The following is a 26116-nucleotide window of genomic DNA, read 5'->3' as shown; positions in this document are numbered from 1 at the left end:
TCAACATATTAAGATTTAATTATAGAAAATGGCTATGGAAATGTAATTATGAAAGTTTTTTTACATTTACAGTTTTAGAAATGGACAAGGTAAAGAGTAAAATAAACAAAAATGTAAGAAATGGGGCATTTAACGACAAGCGAAACCAAAAACCTTTAAGGACTTTTATTTTGGAAAAAAAAGACTACACATTGTAAACAAACAGTGGGTGCAAATGTTAGTGGGGAAAAAAATATCGGTTATAAAGTCAATCTGTAAAATTATAAACAGTCCAGTGCTCGCGAAACAAAGGGTTAACGAGTTCAAAACAGATGTGAACCGGAGCGATATGACACTGAGCCGCTCAGGTGACTGACAGACTGCGGTGGTTTGTGCCGTGTTAAGGTTTTATGAAACTCCGGTGGTTCCCGTTGTAGTTAAAAACCGGCACGACTCTGCTGCTTTTGTCTTTAGTTTATGATTTAATATTTAATCACTCTCTTCTAATTTATTTTATTAGCAATTTAACTGGAGTTACATTTTGTTATTGAACAGTTAGGGCTGGCTGTCCATTTTTAATGTTGTTATAAAGTTAACATACGTATGATTAGTTACACTTATTACATTACATACATCCTTTATAGTGTAAATTCATGAAACGTCTGCACATGTGTTATCTAAAAGTTGTATAAACTAGCTAACGTCTCTAACCTTGAGCGAACAAACCTTAAGCTAATTACAGACCAATTCTGCTAACTTATGAGCGCTCAAATTAACCCACTTTCTAGCCTTTCTGTGTGTTTTTAATAATTTTAATAATCAGTGTGCATTTAAGTTAATGAATAAATACTAAACTAAACGAGACTAAACAGCTGCAAATATTGTCAACTTTCTCTCTTGTCAGGAGTGCTAAGCTAACTTTGCCTAGCATTGTTGACGGTGCTGATTGGTTGCATTCCAATGGGACCCTTCTGAGAGGTGACTTTAATTCATTTAACGTTACCACTAAGTTATAATTAGAGTTTAGTATGCAATCTATGCCAGTTAAAGCTGCCATTTAATGGGTTCCTTAGCTTAATGACGAAAGAAACCCTGGCTGTCTGTCATAACATTTGAAACTGTCTAGTTACTTTGAAGCTTTGAAATTATTGTTTTCACAGCTGAAAAGCTCAGCCATTTCATTGATTTCATTTTCAGTGCGTGAAACATATTCTAGTATATGAAAAAACATTAAGGTAAAATACTAGATTTTCGCTTAAAGGGATCTTGTTGTGGGGCAAAGTGTATTTCATAGCTGTCATAACCAATATCTGAGGCATTAGACAACTGATTTGTAGTCATTTCTATAATCTAACTTTTTACAATACATTTTAGTTGCATTCATATGGATTCTGTCAGCATCACGTCAAACTAATTTGAATGACTTAATTATTTATATCTTGATAGTTTAATTAAGCAACTTTTAGTAATATTAATGAAATTACCATTTAACAAACATTAAATATATGTAGACTATCCTGCAATCGCCAAAAATACGTTTAATTATGTTATTAACACACAAGTTTAATTTTACATTTCATTGTTATGAATCCTTTTAGATGAAGCACCATAATAGGGGCAAGTGTCATTTTTGATTTTTCAGTGATGAATTTCTTTCTGTCCAGATTTTCTTGTTCGTGCTTAGAATTTCTTTGAAGGATTCAGGGCGTTATGCAGTTGGAGGCACAGCTGCGGCTCTGTCAGAACTGCGTATGGTATTATAAGTTCTCTCAGCGCTTACTCTCAGTTTCTTCGGCATATAGGTACGTTTTGCAACTCCAGCTAAGAAAGCTTATGCACCAGTGTGATACAGTTTTAATCCATACATATTGCCACTGTTGCCAAAGATATTATGGTGTGTAAATCTTTGAGCAAATAATGCAAGAATAAACAACTTACATGAAAGCAATTAAATTGTAGACTGATTTCAAGACATAGTGAAGCGCTGTATGTTTTTCATCTCTGTGTTGAACTTATTTAGCTTGTGTAAAAAAAACAAAGTGGTATTTATTTTAAACAAGCCATTCCAAAACAGTGTATTTAAAGACTTTAGCAGGTTCACATAAAAAATGTCATGACACATTTGAATTTTGTGTAATACAAACTCATTGACATTATTGAAAAATAAACCGGCCCAGACACTGATGCTTCCATCTTTTTGCATTGTTGATTGTAGTTCATTGCAGCATCCGGATCCACAATGTGTGTTTCCATTCAGAATAACTCCATAATTTATTATAAATATATATAATTTTCTCATCATATATAGAACATGTATTGTTGGCATGAGGCCATAAGGTAAATCTTGTTCTCTACCTCTGTATACTTTCAGAACATCGAGTTACTATGACCTCCTTGGTGTTAAACCTGATGCATCACTGGAAGAAATAAAGAATGCATTTTTTGACAAGTCAAAAAAGGTTACATGTTATCGCTGTCTTACTTGCTCTTAAATGCTGTTATCTCTTTCACATTTGCCTTTATTTACAGTATTGGGCAAAAATTATTTGCACCTAAGAAAATGAAATGTATAAAGGTATTTACCTGAGCTATAAGAGTTTATTTGCTCAAACAAACCAAATACTCCTACTATTGGAATAATAACTTTAATATACTAAATAGTAATATTCTGTATGTGAATGTGTTGGTTTAACCATTCCAAATCTCTCCTCATGACAGTCCTGTATTTTCATCCAATACCCAGTTTTGGGTAGGTTGGGTATGTTAATAAATATTTCATTATGTTAAAATAAGTTTACTGTTGATTTAACAAATTCATACAATCGGGAACAACTGGAAACTGCACGTTAGCTCACAACACATTTACTACTTTTTAGAAATATATATGTATACACAGACAACACTTATTGAGAAGATAAATAATTAAAATAATAATCATCTCAGGTGCCTAAAACCTTTGCAGACTACTGTATATTCTTACAAAGGCATTTTTTTTATATTGTCTTTCATTATTTGAGCCAGGGTCAGGGCTCTCAAATGTTTTTGTACTGTGTTGTCACTTTTTCTCTTCACCACTAGAGGGCTCTGTTAAATTATTGTAGAGTACAACATATGTGCATGATGCCAGTTTATTGGTGTAAAGGCAGGCATATTTAAGCCTAACCAAAGTATTTGTCTATCACAGGAGGTATTGATTTAGGTACCAGTATTGGTGTTAGTTTGTATTTTTATTATATTATGACTTAGCATGAAGAAAACATGTGATATAAATGTGGATACAAGAAAATTGTGTACCTGTATGTCTTATAGTGTATAAAACATTAAAGGAACTCTATGTAATATTTTTAACTTGAAATTACAGCCTCAACATGATTGTGGTGTTTCACTTTTGACTGTAATAGGGAGAACAGAGCCTCGGTCACTGCTACCCTGGGTTCAGCACTGCAGAAACTGCACTATGTAACTTTTGGAAGAGAGTTAAAACCCCCTCTGCATCTCCCTCCCCCATTGATTTTAATGCAGTGCTGTAAAAATAAACTACACTAGGGGGTCTCCATGAGCAAAAAACCCAAGTCCTACCTAGTGTTCCTTTAAATGTCTGTATGAGATGTGTGTTTTAGGTGAGTGTCTTTGGTCTGTGCGGGTTTGAAACATGGGGGTATTTGGTCCATAAAAAGACTTTAGATGAAAACTTAGACGACAGAGTTCATTGAATGTATGGCAACCAATATGGTTACAATTTGATGCTTCTGCTTGTCGAATCATTTGGAGTTAATACATTTTACATGTCAGATTTATAAACTATTATTTACAATGAAATTCGCTTTCAACTGTACATTTAATGTCCATCTATTTATCCCTTGATTTTTGTGAAAACAGATTCAGGAAAACCGAATTTCCTCATTTTATCTCCGAGTTAATTGAATAGGACATTGGTATCAGAAAACGTTTGTCTTATGAGTGTCACTGATCACACTACCCAAAAGGTTAATATATCCAGATTGGAAATTATGGTGTATATCTGCTTTTTTGCTTTTGTCTTGAAGGTAAAGTTATATGTGTATCTCAACTGAAACTGCTGAGTATGAAATATGAATATTTTTTATATATTTTTTCCAGGGCAACCAGTCAAAATAGAAGTCTTTTACATGTATTTGTCTTAAAAACACAAATAGAGAATGTAAAATATGTGTTCTTCTGAACCTTGACTGTAAGCATTACAAACAGTGGGATGGTTTCTATTATTTCACTTGCATTTGAAAAGATGTATCTCAATAGCTTCTTTTTCTAACACAAATAGCTGCACCCGGACAGTGACCCATCTAACCCAGGCCTGCATAGCCAGTTTGTGAAGCTGAATGAAGCATACAGAGTGTTGAGTAAGCAGAGCAGCAGGAGGGAGTATGACCTGAGGCTGAGACACTATTTCACTGAAGAGCACACCTTCAGACCAACATCCGGATACACATCCAACAGCAGGTATCAAACAATATTTTTATATAATGCGTCTATATGAATTTGCTTGTAGTGTTGCACTTTATGAATCAGATTAATAGCTGTCTTGTGCTCATTTTGGTTAAAATATGAATTGCATATTGTTTTATTGTATATATTTAACATATAACGATGAGAAATTTCATCTGTCACAACCTATTCCAACAAATGCTTCAAAATGTGAGGACTGAGCATCTACCAATTTTATATTAAAAACTGATTACGTTGTTTAAATAATGATTGTCCATATGTTGTAATGTTTGCAAATTAATGTGATCTCTCTCTCCTTCTCTTTCTCTCTCAGCCCAAAGATGGCTGAGCACATGCGTTACTGGGAACAGTTCAGACATGGTCAAGACTTCACAGAGAATCAGTGGCAGAAGAAAAGGAAGAAAAATTGGCATCTAGTGGGCTACTGCATTGTTGCAATGCTGCTCAGTGTTGGCGCTCACTACTTTGGATTCAGGTAATTCCTAATTTTTAAAGCCAAATCCTAACATTACAGCAGCAATAATACTGACAAAACACTTTCTCTGAAGTTTCAGAAAGGAGTCACAAACTATTCTCTATGAATATGTTTTGTTAATGTCTGCTTGTGAACTGGGTGATGATACAAAATGTGATAATTTTCCTGTTTGTTTTTTCAAAACCAATCCCAGGGCCTGGATAAACTTCAGTGTTGTTTATTCACTGCCATTGCCTAGTTCCTGTGTTTATTTATTCATGCCTGTCATAATCTGGTAAATGTTTTCACACCTGGACTGGTACTGAACATCACAGGCCCTGATGGCATCACTGGTTGACAGATAAAAGTTTAAGAACAAAAGAGAAAAAAAAAGGAATAACAATGTTCTGTGTAACTCTATAGACATCACACACCATCAGTACTTCCACTGAGGTTTCAAGTAAAGGTCTTTAATTTCCTCCTAACACAGGCACACAAACAGGACACAGGAAATAGGGCTACATGCATTAGGTTGGAGTGCTGATATTAAGTTGGTTTAAGCTGGATTCCTTACAACACAAAAATGAAATTTCCTTGAGATAAATCCACAGCTGTCTATAGATTTAGATGTTTTACACAAAACTTTTATCAAAACGTAAATAAAAAAGTGGCATGTAGGGTAAATATATATCATTGTGTATTTACATTTTATAGGAAACTAGAAGAGGTACATAATAACTTCATGGATGAGAAAGACAGAGTCATCACTGAAATCTACAATGAGTCCAAAGAGAGAGCCAGGTATGAAACTGAAAGAATGTTCTTGCCATAGAAATTTGTAGATTAAACTTGGACAGTAATGTAAATTTAAAAAAATTAATTTTTGCAAAATACATGCCATCTAGATTCCTTTTAGGCGTACAAATAATTTTTGAAGCCATACATTGTGTAGCATATTATTGTAGTTCAAAATTCAAACATTCTCCCACTCTTTGTCATTTACCGGTAGCTCTTGCATAGTATTAATAAAGACAATTTTCATTTTATTCAATCAAGTTAAAATCTGATTACAAACTCTGACTTTAATTGTTTTGCAGGGTGAATGGCTTTAAGAAGCAGCAGGAAATCCTGAGACAGAAGCATGCTGAGTTCATGGAGAGATACAAGATTCGCAGTAGTGGTCAAGAAAAGTAGAAATATTCTGCAGATTTATAACATAGGCTACTGTTTTTGATGGAATTAAAATCAGAGTGGTAGCATATTTGTGAGGAGTGGATGTGGTATTTGTTAGATTAAAAAAAACTCACCTTTCACATATATATTCAGCACTCACTGTTGTTGAAGACTCTTTGAATTATTGCATTTATTTTTATTTTAGGCCATTTCTTATACAGGAGGAATTATGAAACATGCTAGTAGCAGATGGCACATTTTCCAGCAAAGACTGTTGCACAATGTTTATAGATTCCATGAACATGGTGCCTCATTTTTGCAATGCACAGTTCTGTCTGTCATGTAGGCAGATACAGGTCACTATAGCAACAGAGTCGGTACACTAGGCTATTGGCTCTCATTCATCAGGTGTCAAACACCTTAACATGTACAACGTGCTTGTGTTTAATGGGCAGCAGCGTTTTAACTGCACCTGGACATGGTGTTATGGAAACATTGCATTCCTTACTAAGTCAAAACACTGTACGTAGCTTACAGCCTCTCTCTCTCTCTTCCTTGCCCTCACTTTTTGTCCTGTTCTTTCTGTGTGTGTGTGTTTGGAGAATGTTATACTGAATGGCACATAATGTGCTGCCTAAGCTAGATTGAAGGTGGGACTAATATTTCATTTAAAACCCCTGAATTCTCCAGTATGATGCAGTATTACGGTCTCAAACTGGCAATGAACTGATCTTTATCTTATGACCATTTTTATAGAATGTCAGTAGTAAATTACTGAAGTAAACTGTAGCTTTGTTGAAGTGCAATTCCATCCAGAATAACTGATTGTCAGGTTTGTCCATCAAGTTTTTTTTAAAAATTCTGGTTTTACATACTTTACAAACACAAAACATGTCTTGCTTTTCAAATGAATCTACTGATACAATCTGTTTGCCATTTTTTATTCCCTGGAAACCGTGTAGAACATCAAATCTTTTAATAAAATGACACTGTCAAGGGTGACAAATATGGTAAAAGGTAGAATATTCATGTGCAGGTGATTTATATTTGTACAAAACAAAATTACACCTGAATTAAAAAATATTGCCACGTTATTTATTTTATTGCCAAAATCAAGTTAGCTGAAGGACTGAGTTAAATTAACATTTCATTGATGTGGAAATGTTGCTGATGTAAATCAAAGATGACTTTCCTGTACAGTTGTTTCCCTTTGAAAATGACCATAATACCCTTTTTTCTCAAACAAAATTTAGAGATTTTGCTGCCACAAATCCCTTATTGGCTGTTTGTAACTATTCCTTGCAATGAGGAGTAATAAAACCTTTATTAATCTCAATTGATTCAGTGTTTTAGAACACACATTTTACTCTGTGGAAAGCCTGTTGTTTACTTGGCACAATGCTAGTTATGGATGACATGGGTTTCATAGTAGTCTTTTATATAATTGAGGTGTGATTTCTTATATTTTGGGAATTTTGATATTTTTTGTCTTTTGATTCTAATATATATTTACCTCTTTATAATGCCTTTAGCAAATTAAGGCAACTAAGGAAATTGCTGGGGTAAAACTTGCTCATGTGGTAATTTTGACCATCTGTTTGTATTGCTACCAGACAATGATTAGTGTGTAGTTTTGCATATTTATTTCCATACCTTTGCTTGTATTGTACTACACACATACCTTTCTCCTACTAAGGGCCCTTTGTATACGAGTAAACATTTGTTAAATGTCAAACACTTCTGTTCTTACTGATATAATAATTCTCTTCTGTCACTTGTCAACTTCGAGGAGCCTTTTCAGATGAAAGACCTCATGGTGGAGGTGTTTTCCGGAACGTTCCTGCATGCGGATGTTGATGCTTTGGGCCTTTTCCCCTCTGTAACTCCATGGACCAAGTCATGCTCAGATCTGATTGGCTGATAATGGGCACAGGCCCATATGCAGGTGCTGCTCTTTTCTCGAGGTGATCTCAGAGATACGAGATCTCTGTAAAAAACAAAAAAGGCAGTCTAAGAACTCTGTGCTAGACATATTTGTGATTTTATGGTCTGTATTTATGCTGACTGTCTCAAGTCTTGAAAATGACTAAAGGTACCTGGAACATTTTGGCCCAGCTTTTCTGCATGTACCGGAGCTGGGGGTCTGCTTAGTCATGTACAGAAGGTCTTTTAGATGGCGTTATGGCAGTAAGCTTTGTTACCACTCTGAAATCTGTAAAGCACACCAGGAAAGATAACAGCCCGCATTCCATGATCCCACATGTGGCTTGTGCCCCACATAACCCAAACATACTTACCCATGACGTCGGGGGTCTTCACATGCAAGCAAGGGTGGGAAGGGTCATATTAAGTGGTTATGGGTTAAGCTTGGCTTTTTGAAAAATTACACATTATTACAGACATTTATAGAAAAGCCTGATACACATCTACACCTTAATGTGCACTAAATGTCCAAACACCTGCTTAATATTTTTGTCCTGAAAATCAGATATTTTCTGGGAAGACACTAGATATTGAAAAATTGTGGTGAGATTTTGATTGCCTGTGGTAAAAGAAGGAAAGTTAGGTCAGATGCTTAAGTTGGATTATTAGTTCTGCTCCATCATTCCAGACAACACAATTCCATTGTTCCTCAGCTCAATCCTGAGTGGGTGGGAGGGATTTATACCCCTGGAGTCAACACTGCTCATCGGGCATGGTGACCACAGGCTCAGACGTGTGTTCTCTAGATCACATTAATGTTTGCTTTAAGATACAACACCTGTGTCACCAGTGCATACATATGTTGACTTTATTTGCCCTGCTCTTCAATGGTCGGTACCCTCACAGAAAGATCATTCTCAGTTCTGCAGTGACCTTGATGTGGTGGTGGGGTTTTAGTGTGTGTTCTGCTGCTAAAATAGTGGATCAGATACAGCAGAGCTGTTGAAGTTTTTAAACACAGTGCTAGCTCACTGTCCACCCTATAGGTCATCCTTTGAACCTTTATCAGTGTTCCCCTCCAGCAGGGGAAACAGAGGTGTTCTGAAAAAAAGGTGTGCATGGGGAAAAATATCTGTAAACATGTTTAGAGCAAGGCTCAGGGAGATGGTTAATGATTTGCCAGCTGAGTGCTGAGTGGAAGCTGCTTTACACCTGCACCGTAGCAAGGTCTACGCTGAGAGAGAGAGAGAGAGAGAGAGAGAGAGAGAGAGAGAGAGAAGAAAAAAGAAAAAAGTTGGCCTCGCGACGCTCGGGTGCGCGAGTTTGGGAGCGCGCGCGTTCTCTAGGCTATAGCTGAAGGGCAAAGAGGAGGGAAACGGCTCCACCACACGGGCTCGGGACTTTACCCCATCTCAACACGATCCCCCCGCTTGGATTAAAGCGAGAAACACGCCGCGTGCGTTGACAGAACCGTCATCGTGTCTGAGCTGGACGGAGACACGAGCCGTGACCTAGCGGCGGACCACCACGAGACGGAGACGGTTAGCCTACTGAAGCTTTGGAGGGAGGATTCAGCAGTGTTTGGGTTTTTTTTTTTTTTAATCCTGCCTTTTAATAACAGCGGCGTTCAGTGGCCTGGTGCTTATACCCTCTCATAACGGGGTTTTACCTCCAACTGCAGCCCGAGGTATAAGAGCGGGAGCAACCTGTCCGAACTCCCCGGAGGAGGAGGAGTGCGTGGACGTAGCCTGTATTTTGGATTAAACCGCCTGAGCTATTGCCTGGTTTAGTTGGAGGGTCATAAATGTAAAGTGACCTATCCGAGAAGAGTTGGGCTAAAGGTGGCAGCATCATCCACACCTTCGTCTGGCCTCCAAACTTCCTCAGCGTGCCACCTTAACTGCACCTGCGTCCCGCTCGCGCACATGAAGCAATGACAAGGGCAATGCTCGCCCTTTCTCTCCAAGATCAGCTCAGGAAATTATCATGGTCTCGGTCCCAGTGTCATGGACTAGGTCGAGTGGATGTAAATATTGAGATTGGTGCTTGCGGAAAGTAGTGATAAGCGGTGGACAGCGGTGTAATTACAACTGAAAGTGGGGTTCAGACCTGGATTAAAAAGAAAAGAAACAACAATGGGCACAAGGCTGCAAGTTCTTCTCGGCATGTTTCAGTTCGTGTCTCTCACCAGAATCCCTGCGCACTGTGCCAAGGCACCGGTAAGAGGAGTTGGCTGGGTTATATTTTACTACAATTTTATTACATTTGATTAATTTCTTCACTGGGAGTGCAGTTTTACCTTCTGATACAAGTGATATATTGTCTAACTAATAAAAGTTATATAATGTCCAACTGAAATCGCGTATGTCCGGCTGAAGTTTTGAAAAGAACTACAATTACAATGCCATAACATTTATTGATTTATTATTTTATACACGTCCTACATACAACCTATCAGCCCTGTATATACTGGGTGTAAAGCACACTGGAAAAAATGGTCTATAATTTCTTTTGTAAGGAAACCCTTTGATTACTCTGGGGTTTTATTACATATATTTAAGGCTCAACACTTTTAGGTCATTTACTGATTTGTGTTTAAATAACCTCACGGTCGTTGACATGAGCCATCTCAAAGGTTATGCGTTTTAAAGAAGTCCGGAGACTGCAGATATTATAAGTCATGATATTTTTTTAATTGAAGAGAAACATGTTGCTGAGGTGCCTGATACTGTGGGCACGTTCGTGTTGTGTGTCTGCTCAGTTGAGAAGTAGAACTGAGCAACATTGGGGTTGTTGTATGCTTCCTGAAAGGTTGTGTATCTATCCTGCCTAGCGAGAAGAGACGGCGTGGTTCTCAGTATTAAGTAGAGCTACGTGAATTCGGTGCCATGCTTTATGGCTGCATAGCCTGAGAATATAACTGTTTTTTTTAGACTCAGAAGGTTTGTCCAGGTTCATTCTAAAAGCGTTTGTGTAATGCTTATTTATTTTTTGGCTGTGTGCCATAGATCGACATGACAGATTTAGCAACATTAAGTGGGATACTTAATGAAAAATTAAAGACATCTTCAAAGAAGCAGAATAATATATGGCTTTGTTGTCTTAGTGACCCTGCTATGACCTTTAGCTTTCAGCTTCTGAGCTGTCTCCTCAAGGTACCTGTAAAAATACGTAGTACTCTCTCTCTCTCTCTCTCTCTCTCTGTCTGTCTGTCTGTCTGTCTGTCTGTCTCTCTCTCTCTCTCTCTCTCTCTCTCTCTCTCTCTCTCTCTCTCTATCTATCTATCTATCTATCTCTCCTCTCACTTACACGCAAGCACTTCCAATGACTCAGGCTCCTCAGACAGGAAGGTTATCACACTAGTATCACTAGCTGACGAGACGATGATGTCATCCACTGTCCATACTCTTTTCTTAACAGACTCTTTAGGAAGAGTCCAAACACCTTCTAAGAGATAGGTCCAGAGAAAGGTTATCTGTCATTTAATCAGTTTATTACATCTGACCGATCAGATTGGTCCAGGTGGAGAGTAGGACGAGAGCTGCAGGCCCTGAGCTATTGGTCTGTTTTGGGGATCAAAGGGTGTTAGAGAGGGGGGTACTGACGTAGCCAAACCAAGCTGCTGCTGCAAGAGCTGGCAGCACTGAAATGATCTGTGTGTGTGTGTGTTTGTGTATGTGTGGCGGTGCCAGCCTCCCTTTCCGTTCGAGGCTTGCAGGCTGTATTTCACAATGGATATGAGGCAGAAGGGGAGATGAGTAACTGACTGAATTTCAGTGATACTGCAAAATGACTACTATCTAATAGCTTTTTGTGTTCTACGCTGTACAACGTCACACCAGTTCTGTGTTGATTTGGATGTATGCTAGATTTAGGTCTGCCACTTAGTTGGCTGATTTAAACTGACATAATTTTGCATACATTCCTGTCCAGGCCTTTTTTTGTTGTTTGAGAATACCAGCATATCCACATTTTCTGGCTTAGGTTTTTAACACGGGGTATGGTGTGCCAGACTACCAGTTGGTTGTGGGTGTGTTGGTCATATGGTAGTTTGATTGTACTGTAGCATAATGACACGTCATTGGTGATAATTAAAAATTCAATCTATAGTTTGATCAGAGGAGGATGGGTCCCCTTTGTGAGTCTTGGTTCCTCCCAAGGTTTCTTCCTCCAGCCTCGAGGGAGTTTTTCCTTGCCACTGTCGCCTTCGGCTTGCTCGCATTGAGCTTTGATTTAAATGTTCTATTCTGAAACTGTGAAGCTATTTTGTGACAATGCCAGTTGTAAAAGGCGCTATATAAATAAATTTGATTTTTGATTTGATTTGATTGGTTCTGACTGGTATAGTTAATCTACAGGTAATTTCCAAGCTCTGTGCTATGGATTTAAAGCTCCCCAATAGAAAATGTAGGCTTTATAAATATCTCAGCTCTTGAAATTTAAAGTTCAGTATTTTTCAATGTGTTATTTTTAAATAAAAGTCAATTAATTTACTGTCTAGTTAGAGACATTCTGGATCACTAGGTTTCTTTGAACACTGTGATGATGCAATTCCAAGTGAAACAGTATTAGAAAGGGTTTCCTGGCTTCTTGATCCTGTTAATAAGGGAAGAGAAGGGAGAGATAAATATCATGCTATTATTTAATATTATTTCTAAAACCTTAATTCACCACTTAGATGACCAGTTTTCACCTATTTACCAGTAATAGCCTTTTTACAGCTAATCATCTTTTCTAACACATGATGTTCTGTTGATATTTGAAGGATGGACAGATGTACCTGTGTTTTTTTTTTTCGTTTCTTAACATGAAACATTTACTCACAGTTTATTTGATGGCAGTAGTTATAATCGTAAACAAGGTCTTGCTAGCAAAACAGATTGAAACCCAACATATATTAATTTACCCACACACCTGTTTGTGCAAAGGCAGATTATGCTCTCTCTGTGTGTGTGTGTGTGTGTGTGTGTGTGTGTGTGTGTGTGTGTGTGTGTGTGTGTGTGTGTGTGTGTGTGTGTGTGTGTGTGTGTGTGTTTCCACATACGTCTGTGGTCTACATATTCATCACGTTGTGGGGTCCAAAACACTCACATTGTTGTTGGGAATTATTTTCCCTCTGGGGACAGAGATAATGTCCATATGATGTATATAAATTAATTTTAAGGTTAAGGTTAGGGTTAGGGCAGTAATAGTTATGGTTAAGGTAGGGGTAATCTCCATGAAATAAAAACATTTCTATGTAATGTCAGCTTAAACTATAGAAACAAGTCTTTCTCTCTCTGTGAGTGTGTGTGTGTGTGTTATAGTACAAAGTCTGCTCTCTCCTCACTATGACCTTGTTCCCGTGTGGACCCAACAGCACTGAGGGGCGTGTTTATGTGAACGTGCGCTATTTCCTGTTCTTATCCCCTGGCACACCAACACATAGGCTCTTTGAAATTGTTTTAAATATTGAACATATATGATGTTTTACTGAAATATTGGTGCCAGTTTTTGTGTCATTTAATACGTACACTCTGAGGAAAAAAAGATACCAGCTTGGGCCTAACTGAAATAATTATGTTTTCATTTGGGTAGTACTCCTCATGTATCTGGGGTAGTATACTCAAGGGTCTGTACAGAAATATATATGATATACAATTTCATATTTTGTATGTCATGTTGATTTCAAACTTTCTATTCAACACTGTTTTTTATTTCATTATTTAAAAGAGATGTTCTGAAAAGTCTCAAATGTGTACCTTTCATCCTGGGAAAATAATGTGGTGTATTATTCATTCTATATCACATTCTGAGCTTAAGTCTGTTGTAATTTTGTGTGCTTTGGTACACTTTACATTGTACTTGTAGAATACAATCTCTTCTGACAGTGTAGCTTGTCAGTTTAACTATTATATGTATTAATATTGTTGTAGATGTTTTGATAATTTAGTATCCCAAATATAATCTTAATTCACCATCTACTGCATTCAGAGTGAGCTAGCTATCCCATTTCCTAAACTGATTACACACTTATATTGTCCAACCATTTAGAAACCATTTAGTGTGTTTTCTTCAGTGCCAGCTATAAACTGTTACTGATGACTTTACTGACAACCCTGCTGTCTTTCTATTTTATAATTAAATATAGTTGAAATAGAGCTTGAATTACAAACTGGAACCATTTTCCTTGATTTACTGTATTTTTTTTTTTTGCCTTCGCCCACTGGGACACAAGCAGCAGTTTAGTCTCATGTTATTGTTGCTTTGTCTGTACTGTATGTTATGTCTGATTGTATCTGTGTTTTGCAGTTAGCTCACTGGGAGTCCACAGAGAGACACAGATCAGAACAAGGTATCTATTTCTATACTCTGATTCAAAAACTCATGTGGTCTGAGTATAGAGGAGTGAAAATGACTTGATACATGTTCAGTGTATTGTCACGGATTGGTATAATGTAAATGTCAGTTAAACCCTGTAAATTAAATGGACCAGGGATGGCCTAAAATAACATTATCTTTCACAATTATCATACATTGTTGTGTATTCCTGCTTTGCACCCAATGATTCCGGGTAGGCTCCGGACCCACCACAACCCTGAACTCGATAAGCAGTTACAGATAATAATTGAATTAATGAATGAATGAATTATGATACATTACAATTCAAATACCATTCAGGGTATATGTCATTTTCTAATGAGAGTGACACATGACTGAAACAATGAAATTCAATATATTTTTCAAGAAAAGAATCTTTGAAACAAGAGTCATGAGAGATTTCTCATCATCTTCTGATTCTGTTTATGTGTTTTTACTTGAAATGGTTTGTATTCTACATTTAGGATTAATCTGCTTCTGAGAAATTAGCCCAAAGTGTCTGCCATCAAATTCAGATTTTCCTTCCTCATGTTCCCAGTACTAATACAGTACTAATAAAACAATTCATACTAGTTAACAATGGCTTAATATTCTTTTTCCCATTAGTAAAACTACTGACATTAGATTTTAAGCCAATTTAGTTAAGTAGGCTTAAGTCATGTTCACAGACTGGCCAAGAATTTAAGGTCTTAACATTTTTAACTTCTCTTGTTCATTCCATTGTGACTTTTCTTATTATTCTGTTTCACATCTTTTTTTTAACTTTCTTTCCTGTAATTAGTTCTTCATTAACTTTCTCTCTCAGTGGTCAGATGGTTTGATGTGTATCAGCGGAGTGGCTGCCAGCCGAGGGAGACATTGGTGGAGGTGTGGCAGGAGTTCCCATGGGAGACCCACAACCTCTTTCTGCCGTCTTGTGTTCCGCTCAGACGCTGTGGGGGCTGCTGCGCTGACGAGGCCCTTGAATGTGTGCCCTCACAAACAGACACACTCACCATGGAGGTACCTGAAGATCTAAATTATAACTGCCCTCCCCTCTCCTTTTATTTATATATATCGTTTAGCTCTGCAAACTTGGACCTAATTGACAACTCTGTTTTACACTCATATTGTGAAAGTAGACATCAAACTAACAAAACTTGAGAAATTTCTGTCTGGTTTCTATCTAAATTTGCTATGAGATAATTGCTATGCTTGGTTATTCACCACAGTCCAATACATGTACACATATACCAATGGTATTACCTATACATGCACATCTATAGAAAACACAGAAATAACAAAGCAACACAAAGCTTTATGTTACATACACCCACACACCAACTGTTTCCACACACAGTGAGATCTCAGCATCTCACTCAGTGCCGTGGAAAAAAAGTGATTGGACAGACCGACAGACACACACACACACACACACACACACACACACACACACACTCACACAGCATGAGGCAGTCATACATATTCAGAAAAGGGGTGATGAAGTCTCTTGTGGAATAAACAAGGCTGGAAAGGACTCTGTTCCCATATTATTGTGAGAGATTGAAAAATGAAAGATGGAATCATTACTATGCAGGACTGTGTGTGTGTGTGTGTGTGTGTGTGTGTGTGTGTGTGTGTGTGTGTGTGTGTGTGTGTGTGTGTGAGTATATTAATGCTGCTCCCTGACCTCTACATTTCTTCATTTCCTTCCACAGCTGATGAAAACCACATATATGACTCATGAACTAGTGCAGTTACCCTTCGTAGAACATAGCCAGTGTGAGTGCAGGTGAGCCCCCACACAGCACAACAGCTGTATTTTGATTATGTGTCCAATATCAATACTAAAACGACACAGAGACCAATCTAAAATATTATTAGTACTTTAATGAAGGATTGCTGAAAGTTAACTGATTTTACTTGGTTACTTTAAACTAACTTCAATTCTTGGTGAAAGAACACTGTATAACTAGAGATATGTGAGTTTTATCATGTTTTATGTATTCACCCTTTATTTGTCAAAAATATTAATATACAGGCTCCCATGGCTTATTGCTTTACTAATAAATAGTCTACTGTATTGTCTAAAGTACATACACACAAGCGTGCTGACACACACACACACACACACAAACACACATATTAAACACATAAATACGCAACTAAACATCCATTCATCTGCTATCTGACATAACTGACATATATGCTAATCATGAGGTTGACTCGGTTATAACAGATAATACTAAACTTTTGGGGCATATTGAAACTTTGAAATGAAGATATTCTGTAAACGTATACCTGGTATAATTTGAACTTAAAGAGGTTTCATTACAGCTTATATAATACTAAGTAAAAGTGCTGTGGTCACATGATTAGACTCTAACCCAATAATATGCACAAATACCCTTTGTCATTATGGAGACCTTTTAATACACCAGCAGAGAAAGCTATACTTCCAAAAGCTGAGTAGCCTCAAAAAGCCTCTTTTTCTGGCATCCAGCCGTGCCTTCTGTATTGGGTCTTTATAGAGGCATTGTACCATTCTCATCTAAAGCTCTTTCACAGTTCAGGGGTTAGGATTAGGGTCATGGGTGGAGTTGAGCGTTCAGTAAGATAATTTACATTTGGTCCTCTTGCTTTTCTTCTATCTTAAAATGGAGCTGCCATGTATACCCTGGGGCTCACCATGCTGAACCCATCAAACACACCATTGACTCACTAAAAGTTTCTCAACCTTAACCTCGCACTCTTCCGATGCAACTTTATTTACTTAAGCCAGGCAGTTTTTTTCTCCCAGTCTGTGTACAGTACTGGAGTTTCTTCTGCTATGTCACTTAACTGATGAAGCCAAGTTCTAAGAAACTCCCTTGTTTGCTGTAAACATCTGTAAAGTTCTGATAGGAACTGTAGTGGTGTTGCTTCTGCAAAATGTTGTATCTATAATAGATATACATTTACTTTTGTTGTGTTTATCTGTTTCATCCAGGCTAAAACCAGGACTTCATCTGGAACCAACCAGGTAAAGAATGCTTGGGTTTGTGTGTGTGTGTGTGTGTGTGTGTGTGTGTGTGTGCAAAACGATGCAAACATCAGTGACCACTCATTAAAATATTGTTCTGTCAAAACAACAATTAAGTTCAAACCTGATTTCAAGAAATATTCCTAAAAATGCAGTGAAAGGTGAGAACTGTAATTGTTCAGTTGTTTTAAGTTTTATTTAACTTATTTAAGTACATAGAAAAACTTTCATTGTTTCAATTACAAACCTGATTTTGTTAATATAGGTACCGTATAATATGACACATGCAGCACAATCAAAATAAATTGGGACAAAGGTAAAATAAGGATAAAAATTGTATACAAGTTACATTGTTCTGGAAAGTTCCACAATTACGAGGTGAGGCCATCAAGACTGAGTATAAAAGGAACATCCACCAAAGGCCAAACATAATGAAATAATTGTCAGTCAGTTCATAGACTCACTAGGCTAGGCTCACTAGACTGCAAAGCCTTCAGTCTGTCTCTGCCTCAAGAAATGCAACCTGACGCTATATTATGCAAATAGGAACCCATATTAATTATGTGCAGAAACAACAGCAAGCCTTCTGGCTCAAGATCATCTGAGACGAAGAGAAAGACAGTGGAAATGTGTCAGATGAGTCCATTATTCAGTCTTCATAGACACAGAGTGCATGTGATTTACTGTCCTGCCTGCAGTCCAGATTTGTCTCCTATTAAAAATGCATGGTACACCATGAAGAGGGGAATTCGACAACAGTGACCATAGAATATTATGCAGTTCAAATCTTTTATAAAGCAAGAATGGACAAAATTTCTACTTACAAAAATCTACAAAAATTAGTATCTTCATTTCCCAAATGATTAAAATTGTATTTAAAAGGAAAGGTGATATGACCCAGTTGTAAACAAGCATTTGTCCCAGTTTGTTTTTCCTTTTTTTGTTGTGTGTTGCTTCCTAAATTTGTATATTCAACAATTATTTTTTATGTTTATCATTGAAAACACTGAATTAAAAATGACAATGTGGCAGCTATTCTAGAAATGTGGTTTGTAAAAATGAAATTTGTTGTGTGTGCGTGTGAATATTATATACACATATATACACATTAACCCTGAATATATATATATATATACCCCAACATCCCCCCAAGTATGATGTTAATGTCTAGAATCTTGAATAGACATTCTTTTTGTTGTTGTTCATTTATATTTATATTATATATAGTATCCTCAGAAGTGTCTCCTGAAAATGAATAAATAATGTCTTACATAATGTCTGCTTAGACTGAAAACTAAATAAATAAAGGCTGGTCTCAAACGTTTGCACAGTACTGTATTTATGCTTTAATTTAGGTTGTGATGTAGTGTCAGTCATTTGCTGTTTATATACACAAGCTTTCTGATTCTCTTTCTCTCTGTCTTGCTGAAGTCTGGCACTGCATGCTGAATCAATGTAGTATGAGGGAGCAGCACATTTTTTCATATCAGCAGTCCTGCTCCTCATCATACACATTTAACTGCAAAATAAAATAAAAATCTATTCATTTAGCACTTTAGCATAACAATAATTGATGGTAATCAGTTTTAGATTTCCTCATACCAGCTGCATGTATTCAAAAAATGATGCTCTGATTCTTATTTTCTTATTGAAACTCTATGGCACCACATATCATCATGAATTTTTCAGTATTTTTGCATGCAGAATGTCCATGCTTGTTATAGAAAGTGCATATATCTATGGGTAATGATGAAAAAGGTTTAAATAATATACCAATTATATGAATAAGGTTCACTGCTGTGTTACATTTGCTAAAAATATGCTTGGTTTATCAGAAAAAAAGTCACCTTGAATAAACTCAAGCGGTTGGAAAAACAATAGCTATCCAGTCCTTTTTAAATAGACTTGTCAAAATAAAGGTAGCTGAGGGAATGAGTGGGGGCTTCGCTTTTCTGGATTGGTATTGGCCTTGTGTGGGGGTCCAGCTGGCCTGTGTCTGCAAAGCTGGCTGTAAGTCAGAACCCAGAACTCCATCTGAGTTGAGAAACAGAACGTTCGTTATATTGCTTAATTAGGCCACTGGCCTCTCAGGGGGGCTCCTGAAAAGCAGCCGGAGAATTGCAGGAATTAAGAAAGCATGTCACATGATACTAGAATCAGTCATCCTGATGCATCAGCCATGTGTTTTGCATTGAATGTAACACTGTTTAGCACTAACTCTGCTTATCCCTCTTTGCCTGAAAGGAAAGACCCACGGCCACCGAGGAGAGGAAAAAAAAGGGAGAGGGGAAAAGTAAAACGAAAGAAACATGTCAAAATAAAACCTACGTAAGTATTTTTTTTATTTATTCATGGAATAATCTATACACTTTATATACACTAGGCAAACCTGTGAGTGGGTTGATCTCAAATCCATATTACATTAACTCAGTGATATTTGTGATTTTTTTTTCATAATTAATCATATATAATGTCTATATAAAAACACACAACCAGTCTCTGGTCAAACAGTCTCTGTGGAAGTTACGATGCCCAACTATTATTATTATCATTATGTAGGTAATAACATAGATTCAATTAGTGTCTGGTTCTTTAACACAACACTAAAAGGGATTTTGCTATTGAAGCATCAAATAACATTTTGGTATTCTTTGAAATCTATTTTGCTGGGGGTGTAGTTAGTTGTTCAGCGTGGTATGTCACGCATATGCATATTTCATTCATATCAGTCACATTAATACCAATTACGTCTACTCTCAGAGAAAGAATTCAACAGATTTTCTCGCCCTTTTTATACCTTCATCAAATGTATGGAAAGGGCAAACAGGGCATAGCTTTTGGATCGTCTCTCCCTCTATGCTATCCATCATTGAGCCTTCTATGGATAGAGTCAGTGGCAGGTGTGAAATCAGGCTAATTTGTGGGCCAGAATGCAGAGATCCCATCCCCCAGCGTGACTCTCAGATTCTTCAACCACTTACTCTCAGACAAAGATAGATTTCTTCCTTAATTAAGTCACTCAGCTGTAGATTTCCTCTTTTCCTTTTCAGTGTAGTAAACTTGGGTAGAGGGTCTGGATTAGAGATTATGACTGGCGTTATAAATAGCATATTATAGAAGCACTACACATCCAAGGTCTTTAAACATCCTTTATTGTTAAAATCATCCTTTATTATCTTCTAGGGGTTTTTTAGGGTTGTAGGCTAAACAATTGTAGTAAGGTTTTATGAACGGCAAATAAATCCTGAGGCAGTTTGTAAGTTTGATCACCAAAAATGCTACTTCCATCCATGGCCTAAGAAAGCAAAATTGACATTGGAATGCCCTTTTATAATTGTGTGATTATGCTTTCTAAGGTAATGTAAACTTAAGTATAACAGAATATAACTTAAGAATAACAGGTAACAGAATAGGCAGTTCTCCTCCAAGCATACTGAGCTGTCCAAATAACTTACATGGCACCAGATATAAAATAAATATTAGAAAGCACACACTGGTCTTGCTGTGATTACTAAACTATGAATCTGAATTTGATATAATAATTTAAAAATCTAGAGAAAGATCATTAGAAAAAGTTTTGGATGATATTTCACAATAAAACATTCATTTTACTTGTGCTTTTTTAATCTTTGCCAGCTGTAAGCAATATATTTATCCAGTGTTGTTATTGTGATAGGACCCCAGCTCCTACTACACCTCTCCCTCCTACTATCCCACCCAGTACACCTTCTCCTACTCCTGCTGCAGGGCAGTGCCCTCCTTGCCCTGGCCGCAGGATGATATCACAACCCCCTACCTGCAGGTGCATGTGCACTCTGAGAGAGATGAGTTGCACCAACAGAGGCAAGAGACTCAACCAGCACAGCTGCAGGTAAAAAATTTTCATGACCTACTTTTTATAATACTAACACAGACATTACTCCATTTTGGTTATGAGTGCAATATAAGATCAATATTAAGTGGTAATTTTTTTTATAATTGTCCACATCCAGGACAATTATAAAAATAATTGTAAAAATTATTCTGTAAAAATAAAATAATTTAGATTGGCATAAGATATGTTAAATCTTATCTTGTGTATGATTGCAGTTATTATTATCGGATAATTACAAGATATAAACTATTAATAATCATATTTTAATATTAAAGTCACAGTCACACAGCTCCAGGGACCTGGAGGTTGTAGGTTCAAGTCCCGCTCCAGGTGACTGTCTGTGAGGAGTGTGGTGTGTTCTCCCTGTGTCTGCGTGGGTTTCCTCCGGGTGACTGTCTGTGAGGAGTGTGGTGTGTTCTCCCTGTGTCTGAGTGGGTTTCCTCCGGGTGACTGTCTGTGAGGAGTGTGGTGTGTTCTCCCTGTGTCTGCGTGGGTTTCCTCCGGGTGACTGTGAGGAGTGTGGTGTGTTCTCCCTGTGTCTGCGTGGGTTTCCTCCGGGTGACTGTCTTTGAGGAGTGTGGTGTGTTCTCCCTGTGTCTGCGTGGGTTTCCTCTGGGTGACTGTCTGTGAGGAGTGTGGTGTGTTCTCCCTGTGTCTGTGTGGGTTTCCTCTGGGTGACTGTCTGTGAGGAGTGTGGTGTGTTCTCCCTGTGTCTGCATGGGTTTCCTCCGGGTGACTGTCTGTGAGGAGTGTGGTGTGTTCTCCCTGTGTCTGCGTGGGTTTCCTCCGGGTGACTGTCTGTGAGGAGTGTGGTGTGTTCTCCCTGTGTCCGTGTGGGTTTCCTCCGTGGGCTCCGGTCCCAAAACACACGTTGGTAGGTGGATTGGTGACTTGCAAGGTGTCTGTAGGTGTGAGAGTGTGAGTAAATGTTGCCCTGTGAAGGACTGGCACCCCCTCCAGAGTGTGTTCCTGTCTTGTGCCCAGTGGTTGTGGGTGGGCTCTGGACCCACCGTGACTCTGAACTGGATAGGCTATTGCAGACAATGAATGACTGAATGAAGATATTGAGCCGGAATTTTCAGTTCATCCCTAGGAAAGGCATGATACTAATTTGACCCTATTCTGTTTTTATTCCAGATGTGAGTCCAAAAGATTATAATGAGGTGAGAAGTCTCTCTGTCCCCTGAATACAAGCACAGTAACCTCATCCATCTCTTGAGAAGGTGAAAGGTTGATCTATGCTTAGTGTCTTTATCATGGAATTCTGGAGTAGGGGTCACCCTATGAAGAGAAGCTGGACTCTGGGACATGAATCTTTTACCCTCCTTTTTCCTGCCCCAAATGTAGTGCAGTATTAGATGCATGTATTCATGTATTCACATCTGTGTCCCAGTGTGTATACTGTGTGTCACCAAATCACATCACTAAGCTTCTAAAGCTGCTTGCTGCAACAGTCCACCACAATCTGCCATGAGCAGTGGAAGAAGTGGCTCATGGAGGTGCAGGAGAAGGATGGTGTACAGGATGGCACATTCCTTCATCTCTGCTCTGCTTTAACCTGTGGAAAATACAAACAGTTGATACAAGGGCATAGAGCCTCCTCTTATATGATGGGCTGAGCTTGGTGTTATGAGGATCCATGCTACTGCTCACAAACAGAATCACATGATGTGAATATATTGCTGGTTGTAATTCGAATGGCTGGATTTGAACTTGTTACACCAATGATGATTAGTGTAAACCCAATCAAATAGGTATTAAGTCTTATCCACATTTAAAAATATTATTTTAATGGAATGAAATATTCACAAACAGGAAAAAGAAACTCTTTTTTTTGTTGTTTATGTGTGAAAACTTGAATGGTCTGATCACCAGTTATAAAGACATCTCTCATCTGCCCTGGGCATAAGTACCGTGTCTGACAAAGGGGCTGGCAGTTAGAAGTCCTGAATAGATGGATGGGTGTCTGTGTGGTCTCAGTTTTGAATGATTAAGGATCCATGCAAGAGGCCTGATTTATTCTCTGCTTCCATAAGCTTATCGTGCAGCCTCTGGGGCCTGTATCAATAAGGTTTTTGTGTTTGTTTGATTTGTTTTTTTTTTTCATCTCACTCTTTCGTTGGGGGAATGAATGAGTCTTTTCCTCAGGCCAGGCAGTGAGGGGAATGTCAATAGTAAAAGAGACCTGGCTGTATTCCACTGCTGCTCACAACACACACACACACACACACACACAACAAACTTTCTCACTCACACCCATTTACTATCTTTTTGTCTTTATTCTTCTTTCATCCTTTTTCTTTTTTCTCTCGCCCTATTTAAAATTGTCTATGCGCAATGTCTCTACTCTTTTCTCGCTTCTAAGTGTTTTAAGTTGCTACCTCCATCTATAAGCCTCTGCTGCTCTCACACAGACACAGACAAATAACAAACAGGTAAATATAAGCTTTTCTTTGTTAATACTCAGAGAAGAAATTTATTGTATTCAAATATTATGTAAGTTCTACTAATGTTATCATAGTTTTATTTTATTCATTTATAAAAGAGATAGAATGTGCCTTTGTTGTTTTGTTTTCTCTTAATCTGTCTTAAAGAAACAGCATGGGTGGTCTGCTATGTACACATTCCTTGCCCTCCATGTGGGTCTGTGTTCAGTTCCAGCAGAAAAGCAAGGAGAATCCAGCCCTGTAAGATAGAGAGAAATCTGTTGAATCAATTGCAACCAGGAATCTCAGCAGTTCATATTCAAACATGTGATTAAAAAAAAACAACAAAAAAACATGATTATAAAGTTCATACGTTAGTTAAAGAATCGGTCGGATTCTGCACTGAGTGTCGGGTGTCTGAAAAATAATGTATTTATTTTTATATTGATTTGCATTTTATATCAAGCTTTGTTGCTTTGAGATATTTTTTGTGACCAGCTTTAGACTATAACTGTGACACTATTAGTATATAAGATGAGATATAGTTCAGTATTTCTTCTGGAATCATGTGCTGGTCATAGCCATTTGTCAATACTCAGGTCCATTTAATGAAATAATTAAATTGTTGTTGTCGATATGTGTTGTACATTAAAGTGAAGGTAACAAACAATATCCATATACAGCCACTTCACTATTATGAAGTCATGTAGCCTGCCCAAAATCCATGATGCAAAAGAAGGACATGGATTCTGTAAGGTTAAACTGAACTGAATGCCCTTAGGAAGACCATTTATTGAGTATATATTTGCAATAATGTAAATAAAAAGATCCCTAACTGTCTGGTTCCTTCAAGCTATAGTAATGGGTGACCATTTCATTTTCTATAGTCCCCCTGTGAACTCATGACCCATTTATTTGTGCAGCTTTGTTATGACAAGGTTTCCTCCCCCCTATGGACCAGACGTTGTGGTGTCCTGTGGATTGCTTAGCCAAATTTTAGTTCTCCCTCGAGTAACTGTAATCCAAAGCCTGGGGAAATTATTATAGACATTGTCCTTCATTATCTAGTAAAGTATATCAACCGGCTCACTCTCTGTACAGTTAATGAAACTTACTGCTCCAATCATATAAATGAAATCATGAGAGTATAATAAGCAAATTTACCAACTGCATATGAATGTTCTTGTTAAACTCAGTAGTGTTTCTGTACTCCTGCACAGAAGACATTCTAGAATCCAACTACATTTCAACTTTGTTGTGTGAGTCAAGACACATGGCTTGGAAAATGAGATCAAACCAAACTAGAACCCACTCTGTAAAGCTCTACTCTATAATCTGTGTACCATTTACGTGTATAATCTATAGTCTTACTGCTGCTACACCATTGTGCCCTATTCTCCTGTTTGTGAACAAGTTTGTGTTACAGTGTAAAATTGGAGGGTCAGAACACATCAGAATTATAATCAGAATTATATCTACTATGTGTATATAAGCTAACATTCATTCAATAGACGTCCAATCAGCAACAGCTGTTCATACAACATGTTCAACATACTGTATTATTAAAGAGAAATGTCCTATTTTTGAGAAAGTTCTGTAATTATTCTCTCTCTCTGTCTCTCTCTCTCTAAAATATCCTTGACTTATATTTTTTTCTTTTATATTTGTCTGATTGGTGGTCCTTATCGTTCATTTATATCTACCACTAACACCACCATTTTTGTCTTCGTTCCCTCTCTCAGTTTTCCTTGTCGTTTAGTGGTAATGAAAGACAAACACTGTGATAATTATCGTGTGCCTCTGGGAGGGCAGATGCAGGCTGGTGCCAGCAGCACGATGATGAGAGAAATAATATTATCTCTCTCCCTCCTCTCACCCTGTCACTGCTGAGTCAGTGCCTTTGTCTCGCATACACACAAACACATTGTGAATCAGCTAATGTGGTGCCTGTGTCATCTCTCCTGCACCTCTTTTAACACTAGACATACCTGGATCGATACTTAAGTTTACATTTGATCTTGGCTTTACATTTGGAGAAGCTCTACTATGATATCTTTAAGTAATAAACAAATTATATTTATATGAAACATAATGTGTGTTCCAAGTTGAAAATAGAAATACACCCTGCCCAGCCACCAATTCTTTATCTATTTATTTTAAATGTTTTATTTACTGTACTGCTTTAAATTTAATGAAACATGCAGTTGGTCAGTGCTCTGTGAGACTTAACATTGCTCAAAAAAAAGCTTATTTTGATGTTATTTATAACAATAATGATATCGTCATACATCTCCACTGGTTTTAATTGGTTAACACAGTCCAACACATTTGATCTATAAACTTGACATTATGGAATTTAGTTAATCCAGTTTAGTTCATTAAACTGAATTGGATGTATAACAAAGTACTGAAAAGCTTGACAAACCTTGCAACATTTGCCA

The 26116-nt window shown here is 37.5% G+C and overlaps 2 protein-coding genes across 3 annotated transcripts; both read left to right on the top strand.

Annotated features, from left to right (window-relative positions):
• Positions 1-182: 182 nt before the first annotated feature.
• dnajc4 (DnaJ (Hsp40) homolog, subfamily C, member 4) lies at positions 183-7793 on the top strand. Its single transcript, XM_066650070.1, has 8 exons — positions 183-347; positions 884-957; positions 1644-1781; positions 2351-2438; positions 4280-4458; positions 4778-4939; positions 5633-5719; positions 6016-7793. Exons 3-8 carry the CDS (start codon positions 1690-1692, stop codon positions 6110-6112), a joined length of 705 nt encoding a protein of 234 aa, XP_066506167.1. The 5' UTR covers positions 183-347; positions 884-957; positions 1644-1689; the 3' UTR covers positions 6113-7793.
• Positions 7794-9389: 1596 nt separating this feature from the next.
• vegfba (vascular endothelial growth factor Ba) lies at positions 9390-25247 on the top strand. 2 transcript variants are annotated; one of them, XM_066649142.1, is made up of 8 exons: positions 9390-10233; positions 14306-14348; positions 15180-15376; positions 16072-16145; positions 17343-17375; positions 19620-19703; positions 21052-21246; positions 22387-25247. In XM_066649142.1, the coding sequence occupies exons 1-8, from the start codon at positions 10150-10152 to the stop codon at positions 22406-22408; spliced, it is 732 nt and encodes a 243-aa protein (XP_066505239.1). In that variant the 5' UTR covers positions 9390-10149; the 3' UTR covers positions 22409-25247. The 2 variants fall into 2 exon arrangements, with proteins under 2 accessions (XP_066505239.1, XP_066505240.1); XM_066649143.1 differs by lacking the exon at positions 9390-10233 and adding an exon at positions 13299-13398.
• The last annotated feature ends 869 nt before the right edge of the window (positions 25248-26116 follow it).

This window comes from Hoplias malabaricus, chromosome 17 (assembly GCF_029633855.1).
Source record: "Hoplias malabaricus isolate fHopMal1 chromosome 17, fHopMal1.hap1, whole genome shotgun sequence".
NCBI classification, from domain to species: Eukaryota; Metazoa; Chordata; class Actinopteri; order Characiformes; family Erythrinidae; genus Hoplias; species Hoplias malabaricus.
The sequence above is the reverse complement of the archived record's forward strand: the minus strand, read 5'-3'. Positions and strand labels throughout refer to the sequence as shown.